The sequence below is a fragment of the Gobius niger genome (assembly GCF_951799975.1).
Source record: "Gobius niger genome assembly, chromosome: 12".
Taxonomy (NCBI): domain Eukaryota; kingdom Metazoa; phylum Chordata; class Actinopteri; order Gobiiformes; family Gobiidae; genus Gobius; species Gobius niger.
Window position 1 is genome coordinate 20,972,907 of NC_136863.1, and position 16,302 is coordinate 20,989,208.

At 40.5% G+C, this 16,302-nt stretch overlaps 1 protein-coding gene across 1 annotated transcript; it reads left to right on the top strand.

The window, feature by feature from the left end:
• The first annotated feature begins 903 nt into the window (after positions 1–903).
• dhtkd1 (dehydrogenase E1 and transketolase domain containing 1) lies at positions 904–15,962 on the top strand. The gene is made up of 17 exons (XM_079567857.1): positions 904–1,219; positions 1,949–2,101; positions 2,608–2,819; positions 2,942–3,136; positions 5,022–5,291; positions 7,425–7,596; positions 7,821–8,019; positions 8,089–8,401; positions 9,543–9,627; positions 9,698–9,837; positions 9,906–10,056; positions 10,136–10,242; positions 10,549–10,713; positions 10,801–10,883; positions 11,620–11,786; positions 13,086–13,171; positions 15,612–15,962. The coding sequence occupies exons 1-17, from the start codon at positions 1,048–1,050 to the stop codon at positions 15,711–15,713; spliced, it is 2,772 nt and encodes a 923-aa protein (XP_079423983.1). The 5' UTR covers positions 904–1,047; the 3' UTR covers positions 15,714–15,962.
• The last annotated feature ends 340 nt before the right edge of the window (positions 15,963–16,302 follow it).

Here is a 16,302-nt window from a genome sequence, read left to right on the forward strand (position 1 = left end):
GCAAAAATTATCTAATTTAAAGATTTTTTGCCATTAACCTGTACAGAACCTTTGGTAAATACAATGCCCCAAACCTTATTTATGCCAGTTACATGGAAAGAAAAAAGTCATGACATTCTGGCAAAATCTGTATTAAGAAATCCTTACAACTTTCACTGAAAGAGCGGTCACTTAAAGTGGGTTTGAGGCGATGCAATATAAAATAGAGGTACTGAGATGGTGATGAATTTAAAGAGCCTACTGTATGATTGATCACTATTTGACTAGTTTATTAAAGTGGCAACAAGGCAAATATCACAAAATGTGAAGTGAATTAAAGCAAAAGAAAACACAGGTTTCCCAATCTGATGTGCAATGATTTATGTAAAAGGTATGACATGACATGCTACTCTTTTAGATGGACTTAATATAAAGGCTTGGTGTTCCATGTAAAGAAATGTATCAAATATTGCTGATAATAGTTGTTTCAACAGCACAGGAGGCAAATACAGTACATGTTTTAAGTCAGATATTTGTAATTCACATAAAAAGTACTAGTTAATAATTACCCAGTGAACATTTTGACATTGAGGTTTGGTCGGCTATACACTTGTAACAGGTTTACATTTTAAAGGTATGTGTGAAATATTGAGTCCAAGCTGAAAATGTGGAAAAGGGGGAAAAAATGGACCCCTGATAGAAAGCCAACATTAAAACCGTCTAAAATGTCCACGAGGTACTTGAACGCACCATGCGCACTTGTTGCGGTACGGGAACGTGAGCAGGACAAATGATCAAGCAAAACCCAAAAAACAAGGTTGGGTGAAAATGTGTCAAGCCGGAATAGGTTTGTCTTTGCAATAACCAACGTAAACCTTCGAAAGTTGGTTTGGTACAAACACTGTTTTAAATAATAAAACGTCACGTGGCAGTAGTTGAAAAAGTTCAGACCAATGGGCTCGCTCAGCGGCGTCTCCTCCCACGTCATGCGTCTCAGTCATGGCCGCCGGGTTGTTGTAGTCACCGTGTGCCCGCTGTCATCACTTTATTCTTTTTACTTTTAAAACTATGTCGGCCTTATTAATTCTCAAAAACAGCCTGAGCCGCCTCCCCCCGAGTGTGGTCCGGCAGGTGGCGGGCTGCTGTTACCACACGGAAAGAGGAGTCTACGGATACAGACCCAAACAGACGGACAGGGACACCAAGTTGTGCACAGATTCAACAGCAGCACTAAACCAAGGTCAGTAGCAGGAGTAACCACGAAATCTCTCAGTACTTTAGTCTTATGGTAGCGTTCAGTCTGCACACACACACCACCATACAGATAATGTCTCCCCTGCGCATGTGAGCCGCAGCTTTTCAGATGGTAAAGCATGCTGCCCTTCTCCAGCTCTGATGTCTGAGGAGGTATGGCTCTTTATGAAGCCATATGTTAACATTAGTGTAATAACAATTTAATAACATGCATTGCTAGATTATGTCCCTGAGACTTTTCTCCATATTAGGATTACAATGTTTACAAGCAGTTTGCTTATCAAAGGTCAGGTAAGTACAATACTCAAGCCCCGAAGAATTGCTGCTTAGGAGCACACACCAAGTGACCAAGATGAATTACACACAGTGGAGGCAGTGGCTCAGGGGCAGAGCGGTCGCCCACCTATTCAAAGGTCAATGGTTCAACCCAAGCACAGTTCTTAATATGCATTCTTGGCCAAGACACTTCACCTGCCATGCCTCCATTGTGTGCACTGATGGACGAATGACTGAGTGAAAATGTGAGACAATGAATGAAAATTAGCACAGTTTTCCACCATTTAAAACAAATAACAAGATGGGTTTAAAGTCTGCAACCAAAGTGTGCTGTAGACTGGGGTTATTAAGTAATAACAGGCTTGTCTGTGTGGTTTGTTGGCTCTTCAAGAGTTACATGTCTTCTCAGTGATACATAGATTTGCTTGTTTGTGTTCAGATCATGGCTTGGCTCGTCTGGTGGAGGCCTACAGAGCTCATGGACACAAAGCTGCCAAAATTAACCCCTTATTCCCCCAAAAACCGGTACTGGACAGTATCCCAGAGATCAGCACCCTGGCTGCTACCATAACTGGACAACTCAACACTTCAGGTAAGAACAATGAATGTATAGTAATGTATGGTACATATAGTAAATGAATTTGTTTTTAAATCTAGCATCTATCTTGCCATTTGCCAACATTAAAAGGTCCATTTCACTCTTGCTTTGACGCCTTGTTATGTACCAGTTCCCTTCACTCACCCTCAACAAATATTCAAGAGATAGCTACACACCTATTTGCACCATGTTTCCTTGTTTGTGTAATGAGAACAATCATCTTATTACAGAACACACCCAGAAATGTGTCTAAGCATGTCGATACATTAAATCCAAAGTAGTGATGAGATTTCTGGTCAGTTCCTGGATATCAATATTCGTCTAGTAATTTAATATTCATATTTCATGTACTCTGTGGTGCCTGCACAATCTTTTTGAGTAAAATGCATGCACCAGATATTGCTTGTTCCTTGTTAATTGTGATTTAGCATTTAGTCTCCCCCAATAACCGGTGTTTACTTTTGTCTTGTATGTTGTTGTCTCTGGTTATTCTTGGACAGGTCTGAGACATTTTGGCAAACCCGAAGCCTCACGGGAAGAGGTTGAGGCGTATTTGGAGAAAACATACTGTGGACACCTTTCGGTGGAGACCAGTCAGCTCAGCAGCCTGGAGGAGAGGGTGTGGTTCGCCGATCGCTTTGAGGAGCTTAAAAATATGAGCTTCAACGCTGAGGAGAAGAAACAGCTGGCAAAGATCATGTTGGAGTCACAGGTTAGATCTGTAATTGTTCAATGTTTGCCTTTAGTACCACATCAGGATAAATGGCAGCACAATATCAACATAAATCTTGTATCATGTATATTAACTGAGTTCCTGATCTTGTCCACGTTCAGGAGTTTGACCACTTCCTGGCCACCAAATTTGCCACAGTGAAGCGATATGGAGGCGAGGGAGCAGAGAGCATGATGGGATTTTTCTACGAGCTCTTCCACCAGGCGAACCACAGCGGGGTGACGGACATCGTGATTGGGATGCCTCACCGCGGACGACTGAACCTCCTGACAGGCCTGCTCAAGTTCCCGCCAGAGGTCAGACAGCCGCACAGACCCAGAGACATGTGTCTGAATGCATGGTGGAGTTCACGATTTAAAATAAGCAGGCTTGTCCCATAAATTGGACAGTTTTAGGTGCTAGAAATTGTTTAGCAGTACCCATAATTGATAGTTAGGTGGTTATCAAAATGGGAATTACTGCGATACATTTTAAGGCATACCTAAATAGCGTAATGTTGTTTGCAATTACACTGATGGATAGCACATGCTTGTTTTTCATATAGGCTCAGACACATGGTACTAGTCAGCTGATTTTCACTTTCCAAATTATTAGTAGTACTGTAGTTTTGGAGTTTAACCCCGCCTTCAACATGTAGTGTCGGCCAGAACACCTCTTTAAAGCCAGAACAACTGGTATGGTGGTGTCATAAGCATGGAGTAGTCAAAAGTAGCTTTGACTGGATTTTATATTTGGTGAAGGTGTGGTTTTCTGTAATATGTTTAGATAGAAAGGAAGCACACGTTACAATTATGTCACCACAAAGATAGATAGAGATAGGAGAACTTACAGTATAGTCAACTGTAACTAGGCTCAAAGAAAGGCCTGCAGTGGCAGTTAGCTTAGGCTATTGATGAAGACGGCAATCCAGGTATTTATGACGTATCCCCTTAGTAACAACATCCATCATATTAGCATCGGGGAAATTCTTCAAGCAATTCCTTTGGGAATTCTATCCAGCAAGTGAGCAAAACTGATATTTAGTGGCAGGTTGCACCAAAAAAAAAAGTCTATACTGTGGTAGTTTCTGAGCCTGTTCCTACAAATGCTTCACAGACCTGTAAATAGAGCTTTTTCTCCCCACATGGTCTGGAATGGTGAAGCAAGTGCCTACTATGGCAAGGTTAAAATGTCCATTTCATGGCATTTATATACTTTCTGAAGTTTCTTCATAATAAGCAAATTATTAGATGATGTTTAGTGGCCCTTCGCAGGGTGGCTTGGTGCACCCTTCGAGATCGGGTCAGGCTCAGTTACCAGGGAGGAGCTCGGAGTAGAGTCGTTGCTCCTTCATGTCGAAAGGAGCCAGCTGAAGTGGCTAGGGCATCTGTTCCGGATGCCTCCTGGTTGCCTCCCTCGGGAGGTGTTCCGGGCATGTCCCATTGGGACAAGGCCTCGTGGAAGGCCCAGGACATGGTGGTGGGACTATGTCTCCGAGCTGCCCTGGTGTCGCCCCAGAACAGCTGGAGGAGGAGTGCGTGGATCGGGAAGTTTGGGCATCTCTGCTGAGACGGCTGCCTCCGCGACACGGCCCCGGATAAAGCGGAAGAAAATGGATGGATGGATGTTTAGTGGCTTTTAGAAGTGAAAAATGTTCTGCCCACAATTAGCAGAACATTTTTTTTATATGTTTCAACATTTGGATCAATTTAATTTTATTATTAACTATTTCATTATCACTTCTAACTAGGCTATGACTTCATCTGAATGAGGTCGATGCTGAAAACATCTGCATTGTTCTTAATTTGTGATGTTTGATGCTAAATGCTAACGGACATAGGAAAAATAAACTGATCAAAATCTGTCCTTTCTATTTTTAGTTGTATTTAATTGTAAGAGTAAAATGTAAAAACTATGAAGCCTCAAAGCTGCATTATACAGTCAGGCGACTTTTTTGACATGGGGTGGTACACTTCAACAGCTGAAAACTATGATAAAGCTGTAACTCTGAAAAAGCTATCATCCAAAAATATAAACCTCAGACATGGACCTACTTAAAAATCAACGATAGCCTTTGCCACCTTTTTTGGTCTGGGCCATGGACTAAATAATAATCTGCCACAATCATACAGAAACAAACAGGAATTGTCATCGAGGTTTTGTAAGCAGGATGGCCCGTCTGGTTCTTCCCTCTGATTTCAGCTCATGTTCCGTAAAATGCGAGGTCTCAGTGAGTTTCCGGACACGTCTCCAGCCATCGGTGATGTACTGTCTCACCTCACCTCCTCAATTGAGCTGGATTTCGGAGCCAAACGGCCGCTTCACGTGACCATGCTGCCCAACCCGTCCCATCTTGAGGCCATCAATCCAGTCGCCCAGGGCAAGGCCAGAGCCAGGCAGCAGCTGAGGCAGGAGGGGGACTACTCTCCAGAAGAAAGCGCCCAACCCGGAGACCAAGTCATCTGTCTGCAGGTATGGAGGGAACGTTTGTCACATCAAAATGGCTCTCGTTGGTTCTTGATTAAAAATACAAAAACAAAAACTCTATAAAGTTATTGTTAGGAGCCATGAAATTGAGTCTGCCAGGTCTGTTTAAAAAAAAAAAAATGTTATTACCATATTGGTCTGTTGTTATCTTAAACGTTTACAGTCTAATTATTTATCTGCACATTCGAAACTGCCAAACTGCCCACTTCGTTTTCACCTTTCATTGTCTGTTCTGTTTCTTGGAAATTTATGTAAAGTCAGCCATTTTACCAACACACTATATAGAAATGTGGTAAGTGTGTGTGAGAGAGTGAGTTATGCCGTTGGCTTGTCTTAGCTTCACTTTTAGTTGCGCCGTGTTTCTTCCATCTTGCATCATCGTGAGTGAAGTGGTCCCCCTTCATCCAACAAAGAGAGGGAGTAACTCTCAAAACTGACCCAAGACGGAATAGTGGTGAGAGAAAATCCTACCTAACCCTAAAGGGAAGTGAGTGCTTCTAAAGTGCATCAAGGTCTGTTCTGCTGCCCAACAATAGGAAAACATCTACATGTCTTTAAGGGATTCAAGAGGGATTAGAATTTAGCTTTTCATGATAATAATTTATCATGTCCAGTGAATAGGCCTGAACAATCAATCACAATCAAATCGAAATTACAATTTGCATGTAGCACAATATACACACACAGCAAACAACAAAGTACTTTGTGTCCATGGGGTCTTACTATATAAAACCGACAACTTTGCAACCTCTACAAACAGTCTGGCTTGTTATTTATATAGAATGTCTTTGTTTCCACAGGTGGTCAGTAACAAAGTAAATTACTTAATCTTGATCTGTATTTTATCTTTCAAATATAGTGGAGTAAATGTAATACATTCTCAAAAAAAATATATTACTTTGTACTCCACTTTCTATAAAGGCTCCAAAGTAAAAAGTTATATTTAAACATGTGGTTTTTTTTTTTAAATGATACACAGATGCAAACGTCACTGACATACAAAAAGAAGGTTTGTCCCCGTTAAGTGTTTTTGAAGCCGCAAAGTTATTATTGTTAAATCATTAACAACAAGTTTACAATCTTGAACTGCTCCCACCTTCACTGATCGGAACCAAAACCAAAATTGGTTCTGGCAAAAAAGAAACCATTTAACCACGCGACAATCACCAAAAACACGGGTTATGCTGCAACATATAACACAAACAGATAAAACTAAACATTGAGTGGATTTGCGGTGTTTTTGATCCAATCAGGAGCAAATGCTGCTCCAAACGTCCGACCTCTCCCCGAAAGATTCAAGCCTGCGCCGTCCCAGATTGTCACAGCAAATATTATTGGCGCTGTAATATCAATCCGGCTCTTGCCAGGTTATGTCTCCTGCCCCTCTGAAATATTTCAGCCTTAAATCCCGTTAATTTAATAACCATTTTACAATAGCTTTTTTTTAATTCTTTGTGTGATAGGAAGTTGCTAATTAATGTGCTAATAAATTGGCCTCAAAATAAACCTGTTGAAGTATAAAACTACAAGAAGCATGCACATATTATACAGCCTATTTTATTTATTTGGAAAGGATGAGAGAGTCGATAAAGAACCAGATCAATAAGAGAAATTGTCAGTGGCATTGATGTTGATAAAAACGTACTACTTTGAATACTTAAGTATTCTCTACATCAAATACTTCAGTACTTTAATTCAAGTAATAATTTGACAGACCAACTTTTGCTTTTATTGGAATAATATTTGACAGTAGTGTCTGTTCTTTTACTCAAGTAATGAAATCAAGTACTCCGACCACCACGGATTGGTTTGCAAACATTTAACCCCCTGTTTCTGTCAGAGCAAAGTGAATACCTTTCAATGTACCAGGACTCGAACTAAACCAGATCCTGTTCTAACCAAGAACTGAACCAGTGTTTAGTTTGCGTCTACGTCTAAAATAAACCTGGCACAATAAACCAGCACACACAAAATACAAACAAAAGAAATTCAGTGGACTCTGAAGACTGTATCACTGTTTGAAAGATTGAACAACTATCATTTTCTATATTCATCCAGTTTCATGGCACCTAAAGCTGTTTGCACATCTTAAAGTCTTCTGTGTCTTTCACCCCGCAGGTCCACGGAGACGGCTCTTTCACTGGGCAGGGCATCGTTCCTGAGACTTTGACCATCTCAAACCTGCCTCACTACAGAGTCGGGGGCAGCATTCATCTCATCGTCAACAACCAAGTGGGATACACCACACCGTCTGAGAGGGGCAGGTCCTCGCTCTACTGCAGTGACGTTGGTGAGAAAAGGAAAATGGCTTCATTTATTATGTTATCCATATTGTTAGAAGGGCCGAAAATTATAGAGCTTTTTGACTTGAAAGCAAACACAGTGTAGTAGAAGTTATAAAGGTAAAAAAACAAAGTATCTGTTTGAAAGTGACACCAAAACGTTACTTTTATATTGACAAAATACAAAATAAAACTACAATGAGATGCATAGTTACAAATGTACCTCTTTTAGGTAAAATGGTGGACTGTGCAGTGATCCACGTGAACGGGGATGATGCTGAGGAGGTGTTAAGGGCCACTCGTCTGGCCGTGGAGTATCAGCGCAAATTCAGGAAAGACGTAATCCTGGATTTATTATGTTACCGCCAGTGGGGCCACAATGAGTTGGACGAGCCTTTCTTTACCAACCCGGCTATGTACAAGATTATCCGGTACGACTGTGTGTTGATATACCCCTAATCTCTTGAAACAACTTCATCTTTTTCTTTCTTTCTCTGCAGTTCTCGAAAGAGCGTCCCAGACTCCTACTCAGACCAGCTCATTGCAGATGGTTTGATAACGGCGGAAGAACGTGACAACATCAAATCCCAATACTACAGCACGCTCAATGAGAAACTGTCCAACATGACCCTGTACAGCCCCCCACCCATCAACCTGCAGGGCCGCTGGGGGGACCTGGTCGAGCCCCAGGCCAAAGTCACCACATGGGACACGGGAGTACCCATCCCCCTCCTGCAGTTTGTCGGGGCAAAATCTGTGAACATCCCTGAAAATATTCAACTCCACAGCCACCTGGGAAAAACTCACGTCCAGGTACTGATATTCATTTATTAATTTAGTTCTTTTATTTATAGAATAAGAATAATCTAACTGTTCAGCAATGACTCTTTCTCTTGACTTTTCTTTTCCATCGCAGTTCTGTCAAAAGACACAATCTCACTGTTAGAGAATTAACAATGGTGTTCGAGAGGATAGATGAAAAACAGGCAGCAGTCTGGATGTCTATACAGGAGAAGTTTATTTACCATCGGTGCGGGACCCGGAGACATAAACTCGAGACATTGCGCTAGTCCTACCATTCAAGTCTATCTATGCTTCCATAGAAAAGGGATAAATATCCTCTCAGACCGTCATACTGATACACAAGCAAACATTGAGTGGCTGAGAGTCTGAGCACCACAGTCAAGGCTATGACAGAGATAGTACGACTGTACAGCCTGACCCAGTATGATAAATAGCGATTTAATGTTTTCCTCTAACACTCACAAATTCTCACACTCCTAGTGTTGCTTTTTTAGTTAGCTCTGTTCTTGTAGCATTTTAGTTTTACTTAGGGTAAAGGTTGGAGCAATTTCATGGTGTGGTCGTGGCAGAAATAATGGCGGGTGTATAAAATATAGCATTTGGGAGAGGACCAAATGTATTAAACTTCATGTTGTCCCATAACGTGGTTAGATTATAATGGTCGACTTGACCCTGAAACAATGTGTAGAATTATGCTTAAAGGGACTATACAGAGTTTAAAACTAAGTATTTTCATCCCCCTACATGTTCCAGCCATGTCCTAATGTGTAGAATAAGCTCAGACCTGTTCACCACAACTGCCTCTAAAATCCTGCACTGTTATTTAAAAGGTTGTTACTTCGGGTCCGAAGTGCCGCCATGCACGAGCTTAATGTAGAAGGTACAGTTACACATTAGACCTGAGGTGGCAGTAGTGAGTATAAAAAGACCAACTTGCATCAAGTCTCTTTAAATGTCATTCGTGGTAACTAAATATGTTGCAATACTTTGGTAAAAAACAAACACATCGTTTTTGGCAGTTACCATATTGTACTTGATGAGATCTAGTTTTCACTCCCAGCACCTTCTCTCCTATAAGGACATGCTTACATGTGTTTTTTTGTCTTGTTTTAGTGCAGGTTGTAATTAAGTTTTTATCATCCATTGTTAGGCTCGACTGCAGAAGTTAGAAGAGGGCACTAAACTGGACTGGTCCACAGCAGAGGCACTGGCGTTTGGATCTCTGCTCTGTCAAGGTTGATTTACAGTATTACTGCGTCCCTCTGTCCTCTCTGGCAAAAGTGAGTGAGACGTGTTGTTTTCCAGGTTTTAACATTCGTATCAGTGGACAGGACGTTGGAAGAGGCACATTCAGTCAGAGGCACGCGATGGTGGTGTGTCAGGAGACGAACGACACGTACATCCCTCTAAACAACATCAGCACCGAGCAAAAGGGCTTCTTAGAGGTGATGCCAAAACGCAAATTCATCTTTTACATCATATTACTAATGACTCCTCACTGGTAATGTTTTAGGTCTGCAACAGTCCTTTGTCTGAAGAGGCCGTGCTTGGCTTTGAATATGGAATGAGCATCGCACAACCTAAACTTCTTCCCATTTGGGAGGCACAGTTTGGAGACTTCTTCAACGGAGCCCAAATCATCTTTGATACCTTCATTACTGGAGGTAAAAGCTCGACTTGCTTTATTCCCTCACTCCTAACAGTAAAGACATTTTGCTTAAGTTTGGTCTTTAACCTGCGTAGGTGAAGCTAAGTGGCTGCTGCAGTGCGGGATGGTGATCCTGTTGCCTCACGGTTATGACGGGGCAGGTCCTGAGCACTCTTCCTGTCGAATGGAGAGATTTCTTCAGGTTTGTTTGTTTTTTCATTTCCATATTTATATATTTTATTCAATTTATTTACATCATGTGGTTTATTATCTTGACTTTTGTCTCTTTCTTTGTGCATTTTTATGTCTTTGAAAGCCATTTCTGGGCAATTGCTTGTTTTGGACAAACTAGTTTTTCTTTTTCTTTTTACTTATAAGCTGTGATTAACCTGGTTAAACCCGCTACAATTCAAAAATGAATAAATATCCGAAAATGCATTTGTGAGAAAACCTTTGAACAATTCTCCCCAACACTTATCAGCACTTATGAACTGTTATTGTGTTGCAGATGTGCGACAGTAAACTGGACGGTGTTGATGGAGACACAATAAACATGTCTGTCGTGAACCCGACCACTTCAGGCCAGTATTTCCACCTGCTCCGGAGACAGATGATACGAAACTTCAGGAAACCTCTCATTGTGGTGGGACCCAAGACTCTGCTTCGATTTTCTGTAAGTGCAGAAACTTGTATCGGTTAGATTAAGATTAATTCATTAATTCATTTGAGTGAAATTAGGATGAACGGTTTCTTTTGGCAGGGGGCAGTGTCCAGTTTGAGTGACATGGCCCCCGGCACCTCCTTCAAACCAGTACTCGGCGATACAACTGTCGCAGCTGAAAGGTAACTCGCGTCTTGCTAACAGTGAGGCATGCCCTTAAAGATGGGGCATGTAGGAATTTCACAAACATTACCCAAATGTGTATAAAAGGATCGTGAGGAAGGTGGACCTGAAAACAAAGTCAGGTGCTTTTCAAGGATCCATGCAAAACGCTCACCCTAAGAAAAGAGACAGAGGAGGTCTGAGTCTTGTCCAACTTATTATTTATATTATTAGTTATTTATTAATATTATAGACGTGGCATAGAGCTTTCTCAGGTCTTCATCAACATGACAAACCTGACAAAATGACATATTAGCCCAAATGTGTCATTTTCCACAATTCCATGAAAATAATTGTTAAATTTCAGGAACATGTTTGGACAGATGTGATGGTTTCAGGGACCGGCCAAAACATGGGGAATGCATTCCCTCAAATGGAATCAAATGAAGCACTGGGTAAAGTTGCTCGTTTTACGAATAGAAAGCTAGTGATTCCAATCCCACAGGTGCAGACTATGGCTGTGTCCTTGGGCAACACACCTCACCCACTTGTCTATGTGAAGGTAGTGTGTGACGCACAAGTGTGAGCCATCAACAGTGCCAAAAAACACAGTGCAGCAGTTTCTTCCTTATGAGGCTGCAGTTCAGGCAGAGGGCTGCACGTCAAACTGGCCATCACAATTAGGAGTGTTTATGATGATGGTGATCCTTTCCCTGATCAAGTTAAACTTGTCATCTGCATTTGTCATTTTGGCAGTGTCCAGAAGGTGGTGCTGTGCTCGGGGAAACATTACTACGCCTTACTTAAGCAGAGAGACACGTCAGCAGCCAATCAAAACACTGCCCTGGTCAGAGTGGAGGAGCTGTGTCCATTTCCTCTGGAGGCTCTGCAGCAGGAGATCAGAAAGTACCCCAACGCTCAAGGTACAACCTCCTTGCACAAACGGTTAACTTTCAGTATAGTTACATTAGGGCTTGTTTTTTTTTCCATAAACATTGATAGATTTGCAATAAATGATAAATAGTACGTTCAAAGCAAATATAAATTTTACTGATTGTCGAATGTTGTTGAATGTTGATTTATTCACAATTCCAATGCATTTTTCATTATCTAAAAATCATCTTTGTGTAGATTTTTATTTTGGTTTTAGAGCCCACCCATTGTAAACTGTCCAATCAGAAAGCACGCAGAGCCCAATGCTTTGAGTTACCAGATCCTATGGCTGAAACCATAAGCAATAAACACCAATGCATGATGTTTATTTTTGTTGCTCCATTTTAAAACAAGTGTGATGCTTGAACAAATCTTTTAAAGCAATCGCACCATGACCCTGAGGTGTCCAAGTCTAAATGATCTAATCAATCATTAGAAACTGATAATACATGATGAAATTTGTCTAATGATGCTATTTTGACTTCCCTGATCTTATCTTTTAAAATGCAAAATAGAGTTGGCATACGAAGCAAGCAAGCGGACAATTGCATCTCAGAGAATGTATCGATCTGTAAATAATGCTGTTGGTCCCAGCCCTTTGCACTTTTACTTCTTTTTTTTTCTCTTTAAATATGACACAAGGAATTTAGAACGCTTAACTCATGTTGCCAAAAAGAGCAGTCACAACACACTAAGGGGGCACAGATGCTTATGTAGACGGGCTTGTTTATAAAAGTGACTGGTGAGTAGTCCAGCTTTCTAAATATAACCTCTGTGTACCACTTGTTTGGACAGGTCTTAACTCTTGTTTTATATTTGAAGTAATAACAGCTTTAAAACCCCTCTTCTCTCCTGCGCTTTCTGCTCATGAACAACATTGACCTTTTAAAAGCAGGTCTTTTCCAGTTCATTTAGCGTCTCTTTCAAAATCACATTCGCATCAGCCACAAGGAATGTCTGAGCGATGTTTTGCTAAAGATGAACTGCAAGATATATGAAAGCAGGCAAATGAACTCTGACAGCGCCTCCATAGTTTTTTCTCACAACAGTGCAAGTATGTACACTATTAACTTGCACCTAATGGTTTACATCAAGAAAAGTAGAGGAGATGCTTCTTAAACACTGCTGCCTGAACCAGACAAACCTAACAAAGACATTACCTTTATGAATCAATGTATTTATTCCAAACATGTTACAAGATTCTTTTGTTACAAACTTGAACACCCGAGCTTTTCTGTTGCATGACTAAAACCTGTCGTTTTTTCACCGTGAGCGTTGTTTTGTTTCAGAGTTTGTTTGGAGTCAAGAGGAGCCTGAAAATATGGGCCCGTGGTCTTTCGTAGGTCCCAGGTTTGAAAGGCAACTGGCCTGCAAGGTAAAACATTGCCATCATGTACAGTACATGCAACAAAAAAATTATACACCAAATAGTGATCATATTGATGATTTATGTTGACACCCATAAATATTTGTTGTGTTAAATTAACCTCTTACCTCCCGCCAAAACCGAGTGCATTGTCTCCAGTTTGGCTTTACCCAAATCTAAAAGCTTCTCGACTTGACAGCAACAGTGTAATGCCTCATTTGAAAGACTGTTTTGTTGCGCTTTAATCACTTTATTCACCTTATTACGCCCCGCCCACTTTTGCCTCTTTTTGCATTTTTCGCATTGAGTTGCCTTGTGTACGAAATGCGCGGTATAAATAAAGTTGCCTTGCCTTGCCTTGCTTTGTCTCGGCACTTCCGTTGTCCTGACACTTCCGGTCGAGCGCGAAGCCCGTTCATTAAACAGAGAATGCGGGGAAAAGTTCACAGCTAAAATCTGATGTTTAGTCAATTTATCTGTGTAAAATGTCCAATGTTCATTTGCACCGACATGGCAACACTGCACCGTTTCTCTGCGCGGCCTGAAATCGGCTGTTTTTGTGTAGTAACTGATTTTATCTGGACTTCTCCAGTCCCATGTAAACTGATAGGAGAAAAAGGGCGGGCACAATTAATGGCGGCGCCCACGCGAACGTCCGGAATAAGGTGAATTGTTGCGCTTTAATCACTTTGTTGCGCTTTAGTCACTTTAAAGCACAACAATAGTCACTTTATTGTTGATCTTTAGCCACTTCTTTGTTGCGCTTTCAGTGTTTTGTTGCACTTTAATCACTTTATTATTGCACTCTACACTGCGTTTTTTTTTAAATGAAACTCATGGATGGTATTGTGTCTCGGGGCTCTATGAATCACTGACATTAATCTCAGAGACCTGGGATGATTAGTTGTCGGGTTAAGCCCAGTTAAGGGAAAAACTACTGAAAAAGGGTGTTCCACTTTATTATGCAGATCGTCATTTTCAAGCAATATGGTAAAGAAAAAGGAACTCTGCTGATAAAAAGTGTGAAATAGTTGAATGCCTTGGTCTAGGTATGAAAACCTTCGATATTTCATGAAAGATTAAGCGTAATCATCATACTGATAAAGAGATTTGTGAAGGTGTGAAAATGACCTTTGAAAAATATGTGGAGTTTCTGACTGACCACTGTCTTCTATGCTACAAAAAGAAGAGCTGTGTTTTCCGTAACAAAATCCTCTTCATGCATGACAAGGTACCATGTCATACTGCAAAGAATACCTCTGCATCACTGGCTGCTATGGGCATAAAAGGAGAGAAACTCATGATGTGGACCCCCTCCTCCCCTGACCTCAACCCTATTGAGAACCTTTGGAGCCTCAACAAAAAAACTTCTATGAGGGTGGGAGGCAGTTTTCATCCAAACAGCAGCTCTGGGAGGCTATTCTAACATCCTGCAAACAAATCCAAGCAGAAACTCTCCAAAAACGTACAAGTTTAATGGATTTAAGAATTTTGAAGCTGCTATCACACAGGGGCTCCTATGGTAAAATATAACTTGACCTATTAAGATTTTTTTGATTGGAATAGCTTTTGATTTCAGTAAATATGACCTCCTAATGCTACAAATTCAACAAAGGACCATTTTCAGTTAATTACAAGCTTTAAAAACGTATTGAAACGATGAGTTGCATAATAATTTGGAACAGTAGATTTTGAGGTTTTTACTATATTTATTTTTGAAAAAAATACTGTTATCAGTGGGAGATTTTTTCAACCATATTTAAATGATCCTCTACCAGTTAAAGACTTGAAAATTATGCTGACTCTCATTTGAGTTGACAATTTAGAAAATCTTAGAAAATTGTCATTTGCATAATAATTTGGAACGCAGTGTATTGTTGCGCTTTAGTCACTTCTTTGTTGCGCTTTAATCACTTTGTTGTTGTGCTTTAATCACTATTGTTGCGCTTTAATCACTTTGTTGTTGCACTTTAATCTCTTTATTGTTGTGCTTTAATCACTATTGTTGCTCTTTAATCACTTGTTAGTTGCGCTTTAAAGACTTTATTGTTGCGCTTCAATGACTTTATTGTTGCGCTTTAATCACTATTGTTGTGCTTTAATCACTTTATTGTTGTGCTTTAGTCACTTTATTGTTGCTCTTAAGTCACTTTGTTGTGCTTTAGTCACTTTATTGTTACACTTTAGTCATTTTTTTATTGTTGTGCTTTAGTCACTTTATTTTACTTTTCTTGCACGTTTCTGTCGCTCTTTTGTTGCTGCTGTGTTGTTATTTCTCTTTTTTGTGCGTTTTCGTCACGTTTTCTTCACATGTTCGGTGCAGGTGGGGGTTAAGAGGTTAAGACTATTGCATAATAAAAATAACTGTGCTTATAGGGGGTCTTGTACACTTTCTGAACGCACTGCATATTTATTAAATGATTTAATCGAAGCGTCCTCTTCTCTTCAGCTCCGTCTCGTCAGCCGTCCCGCTCTGCCCGCTCCAGCTGTTGGCATCGGGACGCTGCACCAACAACAACAGGAGGCGATCCTTACAGCCACCTTCTCCTGAAACCACTTCCAAAGAAACGCACAATACTACAAACTCAATCTGCTGTTTTTAACCGTCTACAACATATGATGCACAACTGTGGAGCTAACCTGGGACCTGTTCACAATGTACGTATGAATGATTGTAAACCAGCCATAAAGTATCGAGGAAAGATCAGAAAGATTTGAAGGTGAATCAAACACAGTATTTGTAAAACTGTTCTTTGAGCCGTTTTCTGTTCCTTCCCAAATCAAAAAACTATGTTTTGTCTGAAGACTTTTGTCTAAATTATATACATCTAAGGTCTAAGGACAAAATGAAATGAACTTAAGGAACCATACGTGTCTGCTGATACTGAAGAATGCTTATATTACACAGGGTAAATTACATGCACATTCATTTAATTGCACTCTTAGTAGTGTCCATACATTAAAATAATTGAGACACAAGGGTAAGGAGATTAATATTGCTGCAGTGTGTATCCTACAATAACAGTACGTTTTTTGTCTTCACTAGATCTTAAAAAATTGGATTATTCATTTATAGTTGACAGCGACCAACTGTCGCCACAAAAAATAATCACGTTCAGCAGATTTTCTTTTTCACTCAT

What these genes read in the sequence shown, in the direction of transcription:
- dhtkd1 (XM_079567857.1), top strand. Translation starts at nt 1,048, where the DNA reads ATGTCGGCCTTATTAATTCTCAAAAACAGCCTGAGCCGCCTCCCCCCG. An exon ending in TGGATCTCTGCTCTGTCAAG is followed by an intron (nt 9,628 to 9,697) that starts GTTGATTTACAG and finishes GTTGTTTTCCAG; the next exon opens with GTTTTAACATTCGTATCAGT. An exon ending in AAAGTACCCCAACGCTCAAG is followed by an intron (nt 11,787 to 13,085) that starts GTACAACCTCCT and finishes GTTTTGTTTCAG; the next exon opens with AGTTTGTTTGGAGTCAAGAG.